We start from the raw sequence: 14,978 nt of genomic DNA, 5'->3' as shown, positions 1-14,978 counted from the left end.
TATAATGATGCTTTGAGTTCTCCTTAGGAACAAATATTTTGTGTGTGTGCAGGTTTACAAATGTCTTAATTTTACTATAGCATGATACTGATTTTTGATGCTTTTTCATTCTTCCTTCTCTTGGCAACACCCAACTTCTCACATTCTTAGTGGCATTTTCTGAAAATGTCACCAGCATAAAATAAAAGTGCAGTGTTGGTACAAACTGGCCACAATGTTCTTGTTAGTTGTGAATATTGCCTACTAGGGACCATATTCAAGAAACAAAGCCATAATTTAGCTGTTGCACTTTGGAAGTCTCAGCAAGGCTGAGCATCTTCCAAAGCACTCATCATTTTCACAAGGAATTCAGTTCATATTTCTTTGTGCTTTTACTTTACACTACTCACTCTCTGAAGTCAGAAAACCCTGTTGTTTTTTTACATAGCCATCAAAGCTAGTATTGACAGGAGAGGTTGAGTTTTTATATGAGAAAATTATTCAACAGCACTTCTTTTTGATGTAGTCCTCTTCTCCCACCTACTACAGAGACATTACGAACCATACTGTTAATGGCTTAATCTACCAGAAAGCAAGATGACAATATATTTGTGAAGAGGGGCTTATGACAAATAAAATTGTCAATTAATTCTTAGTCATACTTCCCTTCTTCCCATATCCTATCTTGGACACAATAGGATGGTCAGTGAATGTAATAAGAAATACCCAGGGAAGAAGGGCTTATATTATTTTGCCACCTCAAGGAATTTAAGACCTAAGGAAGTATCCCAAGATGCAGTGAAATCAAGTTAGTATAGTAATGCCATATAAACTTGTGAGAGGAAAAATAAGTTGCTGCCTTGCACACTTCAAATGTGAATGACTAAGCCCTTACTGCCCAGAAAGTGGAGACTCTTCTGGAGAAGTGGCATGACTGACTGAGCTGCTATTGAAATAAATTCTCTGGCCCATTGTGGCAGCTTTGCCCTTGTGAACACAACTGTGTGGCTCAAACTCTTGTGAAAGAGGTACATAACATTTCAGAACACATGTAAACATCCAACATGTCCTGGGAGAAAACCAGATTAACACAATGGGTGGAAAAACAATGAGCTAACTGATATGAAATTCTGTATTTACCATTGGGATGAAGTCAGGTGGAAGATCAAAAACTATCTTCTTGGGGGAGGAGGGAGAAACCTGAAGCAGAGGGGAGAAAAACTGAGTTCTCTCATTATTGATCTACTCATTTAGCAGAAGTGTTAGCAACTAAAAATACTACATTAGAAGACAGCAATTTCAAGGTGTTCTCAAACTCAAAGCATGGCCCTGTTCACACCTGTGAAACAAAGGACTAACCCTAGTGAAGACTAAAATGATGACTAAAAGGTCTTTGCAAGAATAAAAAAAAATTCCAACCAGAATCCCGCTCTCTTATGGTTGCATGATTGCAGAGATAGGAAAGCAAAGATTTTAAGGCTGGTCTTGAACACTTTTAGAAGAAAAGCCAAAACATTCAACAAGGGAAATTAAGGAGTCACCACTGAGGACAGCTAGTCTATTGCAAGATACCTTAAATTGCGGCAAATGCTTGTGAAAACTTGAAGGATGAGATTCCTCTCCCATGGAGTCAACTGCCTGGAGCTGATCCAACCTGTCAGAGTTGCTCATTCCCTGTAGGTACTGAAAACATGGTAATGAGGGAAGTATAAATAGAATAAAATAGAATGAAACCTGGAGGGATACAAAGCAGGACTTCTCCCAGGAGCTTAGTTAAGAACCTCCAAAAAGAAACTTCTAGTACTGCCCTGCTGCCTAGTTGTTGCATTGTGCCGAGCTGGTGACGAGTACCCTGCTAGCAACAGGGCCCTGGGTTGGGACTGAAAACAATCACAATTGGTTTTAATTTAAAACTCACTTCACTATATGGAATAACTGACATTAAGGGCCAGATTGTAATTTAAGTACTATCATTAATGATCTGGAGGATGGCGTGGATTGCACCCTCAGCAAGTTTGTAGATACGCTGGAGGGTAGGGATAGGATACAGAGGGACCGAGACAAATTAGAGGATTGGGCCAAAAGAAATCTGATTAGGTTCAACAAGGACAAGTGCAGAGTCCTGCACTTAGGATCACTGTTCCCTCTAAGCTGCGCGCACACAGATCCTAAACCCTGTGCACACGGCGAAACACCATGCGCACAAAAACTTGCACAGAAGCAAAACAATTTGCACACAAGAAATTTTTTGCACACACGGCCTGTCAAAAATTAGAGGGAACATTGCTTAGGATGGAAGAATCCCATGCACTGCTACAGACTAGGGACCGAATGGCTAGGCAGCAGTTCTGCAGAAAAGGACCTAGGGATTACATTGGATGAGAAGCTGGATATGAATCAACAGTGTGCCCTTGTTGCCAAGAAGGCCAAAAAGTAGGGGCATTGCCATCTGATTGAGGGACGTGATCATTCCCCTGTATTTATTTGACATTGGTGAGGCCTCAGCTGGAGTACTGTGTCCAGTTTTGAGCCCCACACTACAAGAACGATGTGGAAAAATTGGAAAGTGTCCAGCGGAGGGGGCTGGAGCACATGACTTATGAGGAGAGGCTGAGGGAACTGGGATTGTTTAGTCTGCAGAAGAGAAGAATGAGGGAGGATCTGATAGCTGCTTTCAACTACCTGAAGGGGGGTTCCAAAGAGGACGGATCTAGACTGTTCTCAGTGGTATCAGATGATAGAACAAGGAGTAATGGTCTCAAGTTGCAGTGGGGGAGGTTTAGGTTGGATGTTAGGAAAAAACTTTTTCACTAGGAGGGTGGTGAAACACTGGAATGCGTTACCTAGGGAGGTGGTAGAATCTCCTTCCTTAGAGGTTTTCAAGGTCAGGCTTGACAAAGCCCTGGCTGGGATGATTTAGTTGGGGATTGGTCCTGGTTTGAGCAGGGGGTTGGACTAGATGACCTCCTGAGGTCCCTTCCAACCCTGATATTCTATGATTCTATAATTTCACTTTATTTGGTGTTCACATGACCATATTGCAGACGAAGCAATGAGTCGTCATGGTTGAAAAACCCAAAACAGAATTTTTATTCCAGAAATAAACCATGCTGGTGTTTTGTTTTTTAGTGAAGGTGGGTAAGAGTTTTCCATTTTTTCTGGGATTTTTCTGAAGTATTTACACAAACATTACATACTGTGACAGGGTGCTGGGAAAAGGTTGCTGTTTCAGCCCTCTGTCATGCCAGCTCCCATTTAGGGGGATAGATAATCTGGCCATAATTGGGGAGGCAGAGATAGCTGCCACCTAATTAGCCTTGGGTTGTATAAAAGCCTCAGGAGAAGGAAGCTGGGGAAGAGCAGAAAGAAAGGGAAAAGGCAGGGAGTGGATGCAGGGAGGTAGCTCTTCCCTCCCTCCCGCCTGCAGATGGTGAAAGGCCAACTGTACATGGTGAAACGGTGGTGGGAACAAGCCTGTGAATAATCTGCACCTGTGGTTACTAACCCCAGAGTCTCCGAGTGACTTCGTGGACCTAGCAGAGACAGGAGCCAACGGGGTCCTGCCGCAGTCTGCTGCACATACATATTTGAAACTTTTTTACACTGGAAATATGGTCTCTCTGCCTTTACTCAGGGAATATAAACTTTAATTATCCTGAAAAGTGATAGAAAAGAAAAGTGATAAGGAAAACAAAGTTCTTATTAAGCCTACTAAAAATCAATAAAGTTACAGAACCGTCTAGAAACCTTGAGAGGAAGGGGAATGGGTAGCCATCAGTAATGGGAGAGGATGATGTAGTTAGTTGGCAGAATCAATTGTCCTTAGATGCTAAAGAGAGGGAATGGGTGAAGCTGTGAACTGTGTACAGACTGGATTATCTGGAATCTAAACACTTCTGGAAGATTAATAGGGCATGACAATGGGGCTCCATCCAAAGCTGGCTTCCTCATCTTACCTTTCAAAGTGGTGAATTCACTGATTTGTTCTTTCTTGTTATACTTAGTAAAAGTGAAAGTTGCTGCTGACTACTCCAAACTGGAGTGAACACATTACCTAACATCAGCATACAAATATATCTGATTCAAGGTCCTAAAGATGAAGGACAGGGTAAGCAACAAGAAAAGAAGGGAGCGAAATAAAGAAAACAGATAATTTTAAAAAAATAAAATGTAAAAATTGTCAAGAGGGAAGCAAGATAGCAAAAATGTGCTCATCTCAAAAAGTGCAGAAAACTGGGTTCTTTGGATTCTTAATGACTATATGTGCCATTGAATGAAACTTTGTTTATTGAAGTGCAAGAGCAAAAAATTTATAAATTTGACGATCCCGTAAGTAAGATGTTTGATACCATTGTTGTTGCTGGAATGCATTCATGATGATAATTTAAAACCCTGTCCCTAGTCGTCTTGCAGTTCTTCAACATCTACTTTGTGTCTCTGACATATAAAAATGGCAAAAAATGAAATACTGATGGTGCCATTAGAAAAAATGAAAGGGAAAGATTTGAACTTGAAAAGAAAAGTTGCAATTTTCTTTACTGGTAACAGCATAAAACTCTGTGCTATAAAATTAGCAGTTTAAGGAAATGATTTAAGCATTTGCCCTTGATATGCTCTTTGAGATAGTAGATGGCAAATTAGAATCTATGAGATGCTGCAGATGAAGAAACAGAGGAAAAACCCAACATTAACCAATCATCTTGAATTAAATGTCAAACAAAAGAAATTACTTAATAAAGGCTACAAGCAGTCTCATAGGGAAAAATGCATTCCTACTTAATGGTATTGCTTCTTTATATGAAAAGGATATTGCATCTAAATTGGTCAAAATGCCATCCAAGAATATAGAGATTATTATAAGGAGATCTTGTGATTTGCTCAGCCAGTGAAAGTGATATGGAACACTTAAAAGAACTGTTTAGGTATTATCGTTAACTTTTAAGATATGGATATTCAGAACACAATTTAAACCTCATGAACTAAGAAGTAATACTTAACACAGGCTTAAAGCACACACTGAAACAGTTCAAAAATTCTTCTGCACCACAATGAAGTTTCTGGTTGGCTGACTGAAAAAAAGAGGATTGATACCTCAGTTTGCCAATGTTTTCTGGTGAAACTCTTAGAAATGTCTCCACATCTGCAACCAACTACTATAAATATGTTGACATTTTCATTGAGCCCAAAGAGGGCTTTGTTCAAAACAGTTTGCATTTTACATAAGGGATTCTACAGAGACACACTAAAACCTTATCAGAGCAACCAAAGGAGCTTTTTGGGGGACTTGACTGATTACAGGCTGATCACCCTACTCCTGCAGTCTCAGTGAAAATCCAGCTTCATTAACAACCAAGAACTAGACTAACACAGGGACAAAACTTAGGGATAACTTAGGGAAGCAATGGAGCTTTTGATGACTGATTCTAAATACATATGTGGAGCAGGGCTGGCCTTACCATGAGGTGAACTGAGGAGCTGCCTCAGGTGCCAGACTGTGGGGGGGGGGGAGGGAAGTGACACTAGGACCCAGAGTGTAGAAAATTGTCTGCTGGTGGTGCGTATGTATTCTCTCTGATCTAGATGCACAGAGATGGTGGAGTGCTGTGCTGGAGGAAGGAGGGCACAACAGACATAACAGGCAGGCAGGAGAAAAGGTGAGAAGGAATAACAGAAAGCAGAAGGAGCTGCAGGGAGAGAAAGGAGGAGGAGCCTCTTATGTACCTCTCTAGCACCCCCAGGAGCCTGGACTCATTAACACCAGCTTCTCAGGGAGCTTCCTGTTTCCTGTTGCTTCCCTGAACCCACTTGAGGAGAACAGGCAGTAAACTGAAGTAGTAGGAGCCAGTTAGGACCTTAAGACGCTGATATCTTCCCTCACTCAGGCCCTGCTATCAGCCTGTTTGTCTGTCCCCTTCAACTGAGTGTTGAGAGCCACTATAGCTGGCACAGTACAGCAGTCATGAGTGAAAGAAGAAAACACCCCTCTGGGGCAGCATTCAGAAAAAGAAAGAAAAGCTTCCTTTGCTTTCTGTCTAAGCAGGAAGGAGCTCTCCTGAGATACATAGACACAAATGTTCACGGTGAGCCTTCCAGCCCCAGTGAGGATGTGAGGGGTGAGGAGATGCCTGATATTCCAGTTAGTCAGAGTGCAGGTGACCTGGCAGCTACTGCAGCATCAATATCTCCATCTCAAATGGATGTAACCATGCACATTCCTGAAGAAAAGTGTAGATCAGAGAAGAGTGTGGTGGAGGCACAAGAAACAGCTGCTGCTGAGTTTAGTTCCTTAAGTCTAGATGATCCAGGATTGTGGACCCACTTGAGCTGTAGCCTGAGGGACTTCCTTGTACTGCATGGGCCACAGCAAGTGAAAAACTTCATGTTCCCCAAAGACAATGAAAATAGAAGTGTCCATCCAACACATTACTGGCATGAAATCCCCAATGGTGACAAAGTGGAGAGGCCATGGCTTATGTACTCAAAAACCCAGAATGCTGCGTACTGTTTTTGTTGCAAACTCTTCCAGTCTAATGTTCCAGCTACACTGGGTTCTACAGGAACAAAGGACTGGAAAAATCTGTCTAGAAATCTGGCATGCCATGAGAAGGCAGCAAATCACCAGAGAGCATTCCATAGGTGGGAAGAGCTTGAGGTGAGACCAAGGTTAAAGGGCACCATAGACTATCAGCATCAAGAGAAGATTGCATCAGAGTCTCTTTACTGGCAAAACGCTCTGAAAAGGCTCATTGCCATTGTGAGTGCTTGCTACCCAAAACCTAGCACTGCGTGGCACTTCAAATCAGCTGTATGTGACAAACAATGGAAACTTCCTTAAAATTGTGGAGCTGATGGCTGAGTTTGATGCTGTACTCTAGGAGCATCTAAGAAGAGTCACCACCCAAGAAATGTACACACACCACTACCTTGGAAAAACAATTCAAAATGAGATCATACAGTTACTGGCAACAAAAGTCAAACAGAAGATTGTGGCAGATCTGAAGTCAGCAAGATATTCCTCTGTTAATCTGGACTGCACACCTGACATCAGCCATACGGAACAAATGACTTGAATGGTGCATTTTGTAACAACAACAGAACCTAGTGAAAATGTCCCTGCAATGGTGACTGTCAGAGAGCATTTTCTAGAATTTATTGACATTGATGATACTACAGGACCTGGTATGACAAATGTGCTTCTTGAAAAGCTGGAAGATATGAGAATTGCGATAGCTGACATGAGAGGTCAGGGCTATGATAATGGTGGCAACATGAGAGGAAAGAGAGGAGTGCAGACACAGATCCGAGAGTTAAACCCTGGAGTTTTTTTTTTGTTTTTTGTCCCATGCAGTTCTCATTCATTGAACTTAGTGGTCAGTGATGCAGCATCAGCCTCTAGTTAGGCTGCTGAATTTTTTAATGTAATTCAAAGCATCTATGTATTTTTCTCTGCATCAACTCATCGATGGCAAATTTTGAAGCAACATCTGGGAACATCCTCTCTGACACTGAAACCACTGAGTGCCACACGATGGGAAAGTCATAGGCTTTATCGCCTCCACTCGAAACACCAAATTGGGAAGATAGATGATGCCATAGTTGCCATTATGGAGGATAATGCTATGACAGGAACTGTTCGGTGGAGAACAGTGGCAGAGGGAAATGGAATCACCAGAAACGTACACAACTTCAAATTTCTGTGTGGCTTAGTGTTGTGGCATGACATACTGTTTGAAACGTTGTAAGCAAGAGATGCCAAGGTGTTGACCTTGACATAGCTGGAGCAATGGAACAGCTGGACAAAGCAAAGTCATACCTACAGTCTTACCGGTGTGACAAAGTTCCTCCTCTGCCTTGGTGGGTCCTGAGCTTATTGGAGGATTTGCTCGTCTCAGAGGTTCACAGCAGCCCTCAGTTTGGCCACTTTTGTGGCTCAAATCTGCCGTTCACTCTGTTAGCCTCATCACTGGCCAGCATGGGAAAAGGAAGAACAATCCCCGCAGTCTCTGCTGATCCACCTAGTGGATCGGGGAACAGGTCAGAGACCTTCCCCTCTGGTGGAACCCACAGTCCAGGTCAACTCCTCCGGTATCAAGTAGGGAGTTGGGGGATGGAGGGAACCCAGGCCCGCCCTCTACTCTGGGTTCCAGCCCACGGCCCTGTGGATTGCAGCTGTCTACAGTAGCTCCTGTAACAGCTGCGTGACAGCTACAACTCCCTGGGCTACTTCCCCATGGCCTCCTCCCAACACTTTTTCTTTATTCTCACCACAGGACCTTCCTCCTGATGTCTGATAATGCGTGTACTTCTCAGTTTTCCAGTAGTATGCCTTCTCACTCTCAGCTTCTTGCCCCTCTTGCTCCCAGCTCCTTGCACACACACCACAAACTGAAGTGAGCTCCTTTTTAAACCCAGGTGCCCTCATTAGCCTGCTTGTCTTAATTGATTCTACCAGCTTCTTGATTGGCTGCAGGTGTTCTCATCAGCCTGTCTGCCTTAATTGTTTCCAGAAAGTTCCTGATTGTTCTGTTACCTTACCCAGGGAAAAGGGACCTACTTAACCTGGGGCTAATATATCTGCCTTCTATCACTCTCCTGTAGCCATCTGGCCCGACCATGTCACACCGGTCAGATGAGGGATTTCAAAACGTTCTGAAGAGTCCACAGAAGTTGGCAGAGGAACTTCACACTGAAGCTATTTTCCCATCCATTCAAGAATACAAGAGTCAGACATTTTGATTACAAAGCACGGGATAATCCCATAAGAGACCCCAAACAACAATTCAAAGTTGAATTCTTTAGCCAGGTGCTAGATTGTGCAATACAGTCAGTTGAATGTTTCATGCAGCTCAAGGAACACAGCAGTATATTTGGAATGTTGGATAATATTCCAAAACTCCTCACTGAAGAAGACCTACACCAGCAATGCAGGGCACTAGAGACAGTGCTGACACATGATGACATGCACGATATTGATGCAAGTGATTTAGGTGAGGAACTGAAAGCCCTTTCAAGATACATTTCAGCAGGATCAACTCCAAAGGCTGTTCTGGAATATATGTGCACAAATAAGATGACGGCCCTCTTTCCAAATGCTTTTGTTGCTCTGCACGTACTTCTAACACTTCCTGTAACAGTTGCCAGTGGAGAACGCAGTTTCTCCAAGTTGAAGTTAATAAAAACACACCTTAGCTCCACAATGACATAGGAGAGGCTGGTCGGCCTTGCAACCATCTCAGTAGAGCATGAGCTGGCCCACACTGTGGACCTTCAGGAAGCAGTTCAAATCTTTGCAACCAAGAAGGCACGGAAAGCACCACTTCGATTATTCAAACAGATAAAACTGCCAGTGTTTACTATGCAGACAAGAAAAGTTACATTTGCTGTTCATGCGTTTGAAAGTTAAGTGTTACTTAAAATTTTTGAACAAGGCATTTTAAGTTGTTAGTTCTCCTTTATTGGGGTAGGTAGCAGAGCAGTACCATGAGAGGAGTAGAATAGGAAGAAGGGCCAAAACTTTGAAAGGTCTCAATTCTGCCAAGCGAGGAGGCATGGGGGTGTCATTTGAGCCCCCTGCCTCAGGTGCCAAAATGTTGTGGGCTGGCCTTGATGTGGGTCTATAGTTAGTGCTGCATTAGAGGCAAATTTTCAGAAAATGTGGGAGAAACTGCAAAAACTGAGAAACTTAATTTTTAAAATATGTATTTTGATTTTTAAAATATGTCTGACCACATGCTATACATGCATATACAATTTATAGAATTTTTCAAAATAAGCTTGAGAGGTTATAAATTTTTCCTTACCCACCTAACCAACCAAGGCTATCAAGATCCCTACCCCATAATCCTAACATACCTTTCATAACCCATCACTTCTAAGTCTGCACAAATATTAATCCAGCATAGTTGCTACTATAATTTCTGAAGCTTGGTTCTTGATTGAGAGGGTCACATGATCTTTTGCTAAACAGCAGATTCAGTAAAGATTTACTGAGGCTGTGGTACATAGGATAAAAATACACTTTTAATGGGTATAATAAGATAGACTGGAGTTTGTAGTTCATAAAGAAATCTATTGCCCCATACCCTTGGGGAAACAGTTTTCTGTGTTAAATCACAACTCCCGTCAACATGTTATTGTATAATTATGTGGATTGTGAGTTGCTTTCTGCTAAGTCTTCTCTTTTTTACACTACAATCCCTGTATGTGTGTTTATAATTCTCCATAATCTAAAGTGAACTTCAGAAATAGGAATATGAAATGATACATATGTTAAACACTTGCAGATTAAAATAAACAGATTCTAACAAATCAATTGCATGTTACAGATTAGAATTTATAGTTAACCCCATTACCTGGGTGAGTCAAGAGCTCTCACATCAGCTCCAGCGAAATTTGCATGCATGTTGCATGATTAGAAATCCAGGCTCCAAAAGGAAAAAATAATGAAAATAGTAGACACACCAAGAAACATGAGTATTCCCTAAGGAAGAGGAAAGAACCATATACTCGATTATATTTGGTAGCTATCCGTTTCTTGAAAATTTAGCAGGATTCAAAAGATGACTGGACATTTATATGGATAACAAGAATAACCTGAATTTTTACAGTAAGGAATAATAAAAAAAAAACCCAAGAGCTTTGTATGGGAAATAAAAGATCCATCTTTTAATCCAACCTTTAAATATTGGGGATTAAGAAGAAGATTTCCCTGTGGGCAAATTATTCCCAAACTGTCTATTGCTGGGTTTTCTTGAATCTTCCTCTGAAGCAGCTTGTACTGGCTACTGCTGGAAGTACAATACTGGAATAATTGAACCAGTGGTCTGATCTGGCACAGCAATTCCTATGTTTTAGGAGGTGCTCAGTGATTTAGCCTGTCTTGAAAATACACTTGAGTTTCTGATAAGAAATGACAATTAAACATGGGCTAAATTAAGTTTACAGAGATGGTCCTTGTTTGGTGGGGACTTATTCCAACCAACTTCATATGGAAAATCCTCAGTCTCACCATGTGCTTTGCATTTCCCTCTAGCTTCCTTGTATAACCCCATATCTCATGAAGACTGTCCAATAGTGTGGATTCTGTTTCAGAGTTGGCACACTGTGCTCCTTCCCTTTGCCATATATTGCTTTAACTACTTCAGTTTCACTGGGAGTCTCTCTATAGTATAATGAATATTGTTTAGACCTCTGATTGGCCTCCTGTGTGTGTGTGTGTGTATACATTCCTGCTTCACAGTCTTTTGAAAAGGCACGAACTCTAAGTATAGGGCCCACAGTTTCCCTCTCCTGGCTTGTGCATTCCTCCTCCTGTCCTGGGTATTCCTATTTAATATCCTTCCAGGCTGTATTTTAATGAGACCATTCTGTAAGTGACAATTTATTTTGGAAAGCAAATGCAAGAAACAAAATCAAGCAAAGATGAAGGTTTCACTGAATCTTTTTTTAAGAGCAATGAACTGCTTAGTGAATTCCACCACATGCTGCCACCAAAATTCTATTATAGTCAAGGCGTGCAGTTCATAAAATTGTCAAAAATATTAAATGGAGACCGCTCCCTGGGTGACTACAGGTTAATCTAAATTGCTGACAGAAAAGAAATGAGATTGCAGATGTCAGACAATTCATTTTTCTTGCTATCATTTTAGCAAGCAGAATAATCTCTAAGGTCATGATCAATTAGACGAGAAGGAATGTTACTGTTTGTCATTTGCTACAAGTCTATTAACATGTTGGTATCACGTACATGAAAAAGAGAATTTTGTGATCTGAACAACACTAGCTGAACGCAAATGGAGAACTCTCCAGCTGAAAGTAATCATGATCATTACTGGTCTTGCAACTAGTTCATTTCCTTAGCTTCCAATTTACAGTCTTGAAGGTCTGATATAAAATCCATATAAATGGAGTTCACCTGAATCAATTAAATCAGCATGGAATAATCTGCAAGAATTGAATAATAATCCCAAAAGGTTGGCATTAAAACTTTCTTTCTAGTCAATTTAGAGTTGTTTTCAAATATCAGGCAGCAAGTATCCAAGATAAAGCAAAACAAGTTGGCTTGAAAGTGTTTTAAATTCATCAGTATTATATTGGGGCAAAGAGCTGCCCCAGCCCAGGCTATAAATATGCACACATCCTTTGGGTGAAAGTACTCTATTAGTTTAATCCTGTTATTCAGTGGCAGGGTTATCTGTACTACTCAGGGAATGAATAGAGAATTTCAAAGGTTTAACATTCTCAGACTCATGATCAATATTGCAATAGATAACAGACAAGTGCTTTCATATGTGTAATATGTTTCAATGTTGGCAAATAGGAGCTACAGCAATGGTTCAATACAGGAGCCGCAAAATTATACAAGACCTTGCATAATCTATTGCTGGCCCCACTCTGTAATTTGTGTAACAATACATGTAGGAATGTACAACACTATTCTTCATTCATCATTTTCAACAGCGTAATCTTGCATGCGATCCTACCTTCACCAGCGGAAGGGAACTATCAATCAGATTATACATCCGAACACTAGGAGATAGCAAGGCATTGTACTTACTTTTGGTGTTGGGCAGGACGCAGTGGAGAGACGAGAGGTGGCCTGGGCACGAGGAGATTCTGAAGGGGTAGTGCTAAGGGAGGCTGTGTCTCGTGGGAGCACCTGAACACCACGAGAAATGATGGAGTCTGGAATCTGAACAGGACGAGAGATGCAGTTAACAGTCCAAAATATATTGTACTTAAAAATGATTCAGAATCTTACATCTGAATCCAAAACTGCTTACAATACCCCATCTCTCTCTGCCCAGCCTTCTTCAGAATTCTGTTCTGGTAGCAAGAATGCCACCTTTGGTAATTCCAAAACAATCCATCAGCAAATATAAGGTCAGATTCTAACCGCAGATGCACAGAACATACCACAATTTGTCTTGAAAAATTCACGACTGCATTCAGATACACCACAATATAAACAACCGATCAACCAATTCAAAGTGGGAGGGGACTAAAAGGGTCAGGGGATTGGCAACAACATATGGAACTTTTTGCCTCTAAGACTAAGGTTCAAATCAACACAAGCCAATAATGACCAAAAGATTACCACCACACAATAGTTCTTTCATGGCCTGTCTAAAAGGAGTTAGACTCCCAATCCAGTTCCTAGTGGACTGGTGTCCAAATCACAAGACCAATACCACACATAGCATTAATTGATCCCTCTGACAATCTAAGAACAGAGGTCAAGAACTGAATACATTTTCCTTTTTATTCCATGTAGTGAAGTTATTATTCTAAAAAAAAAATAAGTGAATTTGGTGCTGATGAAGGGTGCTGAGTTTATAGCTCTGGAACCTGAAGTCTTATATTTATCCAGAGAGAAGACAGAGCAAGGGCAGCAGCACAACCACCGTTATCTTTACCAACCCACTGCTGTGCCTTGGTCTTTTGTTTTCCATATGTCATTTGTTTTCAAATGTCTGGCCTGCCATTTTTTAACTGCAATTTAAGGGCCAGATCCTTAGCTGGTGTAAATCAGTGTACCTCCTTTGAAATAAATGGAACTATGCTCATTTATACCAGTTTACGAGCAAACCTAACTATTTAATTGTGTATGCTGGGTTATGAAAGTAAATCTAGCCCTTAGTTTTCTTTCTAGCTCTTTTGCTCAGTTTTCTGTCCAATCCCAAGGAAAAGAGGAAACACGGTGGATTTAAGAAACGGATTTTCTTGCTTCTAAAATATTAAGTTTCAGAAAGCTTTTATCTTCCTATCACTGTAATACTTATATACAACCAACCAGAGAGACAAAATTGTCTATTATAATTGGACTGCCAGTTCAAATTATTCATTCACTTTTTCATGTTTTTATAATCTTGTAAGACCTAAAACATGACTTTTGAGTTCCAGAAGCCAGAGAAGTGAGTTCTAAGGGCTGTGAGGGCTGGTTCTACAATATATTTATTTTCCCTATACTGTGTAATGTTTTCCATACAGCTGTCTTCAAAGTCACACTCCATTATTTTAATCTCCTCCTTTTTCTGAGACAGCCTGGCTATTTGGCCAAGTTGTCCTTATTTAGTGGTATTTACTCCCCAATCACAACTGACTGTATGGTTTAGAGTTGATCATGAAATACCAGCTCCAATACATTAGAGCTTTAGAATAATATTTTTTTGCATTTCTCTCCTCAATGAGAGTTTCACAGTCTAATAGATCAATACAGTATCCTGTTTTCAATTTCCAATGACTAGCCAAAGGCCAACATGAAACATGTTTCGGTAGTGGGCACAAGTGAGAACAAGGGGCAAAGCCAGAAATCAGGTGCTGTGAAAGAGGTGGGCTTGGCAGGGTGCTGCAATCTGGATCCTACTCAGGCATCTTTTTAATGAGTTTCTGGCTACTAGGGGCTGCAGGGTAACCAACTAATACACCCTTCACAGCATTTCTTGTCATAAAGGGCATCTGAATTTGGAGGAGAAGTGGAAGCAGAGCAGGGATAGGCCAGGGGAAGAAGCAGGTAGACTGAGGACAAGTTGCCTGGCCAGGGTATTCTTACTGTCCTGGTGATTTTTGCACCTGAAATGGAATATAAGGGCCACTGAAATGGGGGCGAAATTTGGGTAGTCTTGATGCCTGTCCTAGCCTGAACAATGGACCTTAATAGGGGAGGCATAAGCTGCCTCCCTGCTTAGTCCCTGTGCTGGCACATACCCCACAGCAGGAATGAATTTAGCCCTGGGTGTCTGATAACTATGAAGCTTCCCTTCCCACTCCCACCCTCCACTGCTGGAAAGTAGAAGGATCTCTCTTTTCCTCAGGCTCACCATGTTCTTGACAATCTTCTTGACTATCACAAGGGTAGGGAGTTCTTCATGAATGTGTTCCTCCTCACCTTTGCTACCTTCTGCACAGGAATAGTTTTCTCCTACTCTACCCTTCCACCAGCCACTTTGCGGCTGCAAGGATCAGTTGTTTATGGATCTCTACTACTCTCCTCCTTTCCC

The 14,978-nt window shown here is 41.4% G+C and overlaps 1 protein-coding gene across 26 annotated transcripts in view; it reads right to left on the bottom strand.

Annotated features, from left to right (window-relative positions):
- Positions 1-14,978, bottom strand: part of GPHN (gephyrin) — a 587,889-nt gene that overhangs the window by 175,115 nt on the left and 397,796 nt on the right. For 15 of the 26 annotated variants that reach the window (XM_048851955.2, XM_048851957.2, XM_048851959.2 and 12 more), the window contains one exon: positions 12,536-12,670. In XM_048851955.2, the coding sequence (XP_048707912.1) occupies positions 12,536-12,670 (135 nt within the window). Of the gene's footprint in view, positions 1-1,119; positions 1,180-1,551; positions 1,663-12,535; positions 12,671-14,978 lie in introns of all 26 variants that reach the window. The other 11 variants (XM_048851950.2, XM_048851956.2, XM_048851958.2 and 8 more) reach the window with 1 other exon arrangement.

The sequence above is a fragment of the Caretta caretta genome, chromosome 6 (genome assembly GCF_965140235.1).
Source record: "Caretta caretta isolate rCarCar2 chromosome 6, rCarCar1.hap1, whole genome shotgun sequence".
Classification (NCBI taxonomy): Eukaryota; Metazoa; Chordata; order Testudines; family Cheloniidae; genus Caretta; species Caretta caretta.
Note: the sequence above shows the minus strand (reverse complement) of the source record. Positions and strands in the feature narration are given on the sequence as shown.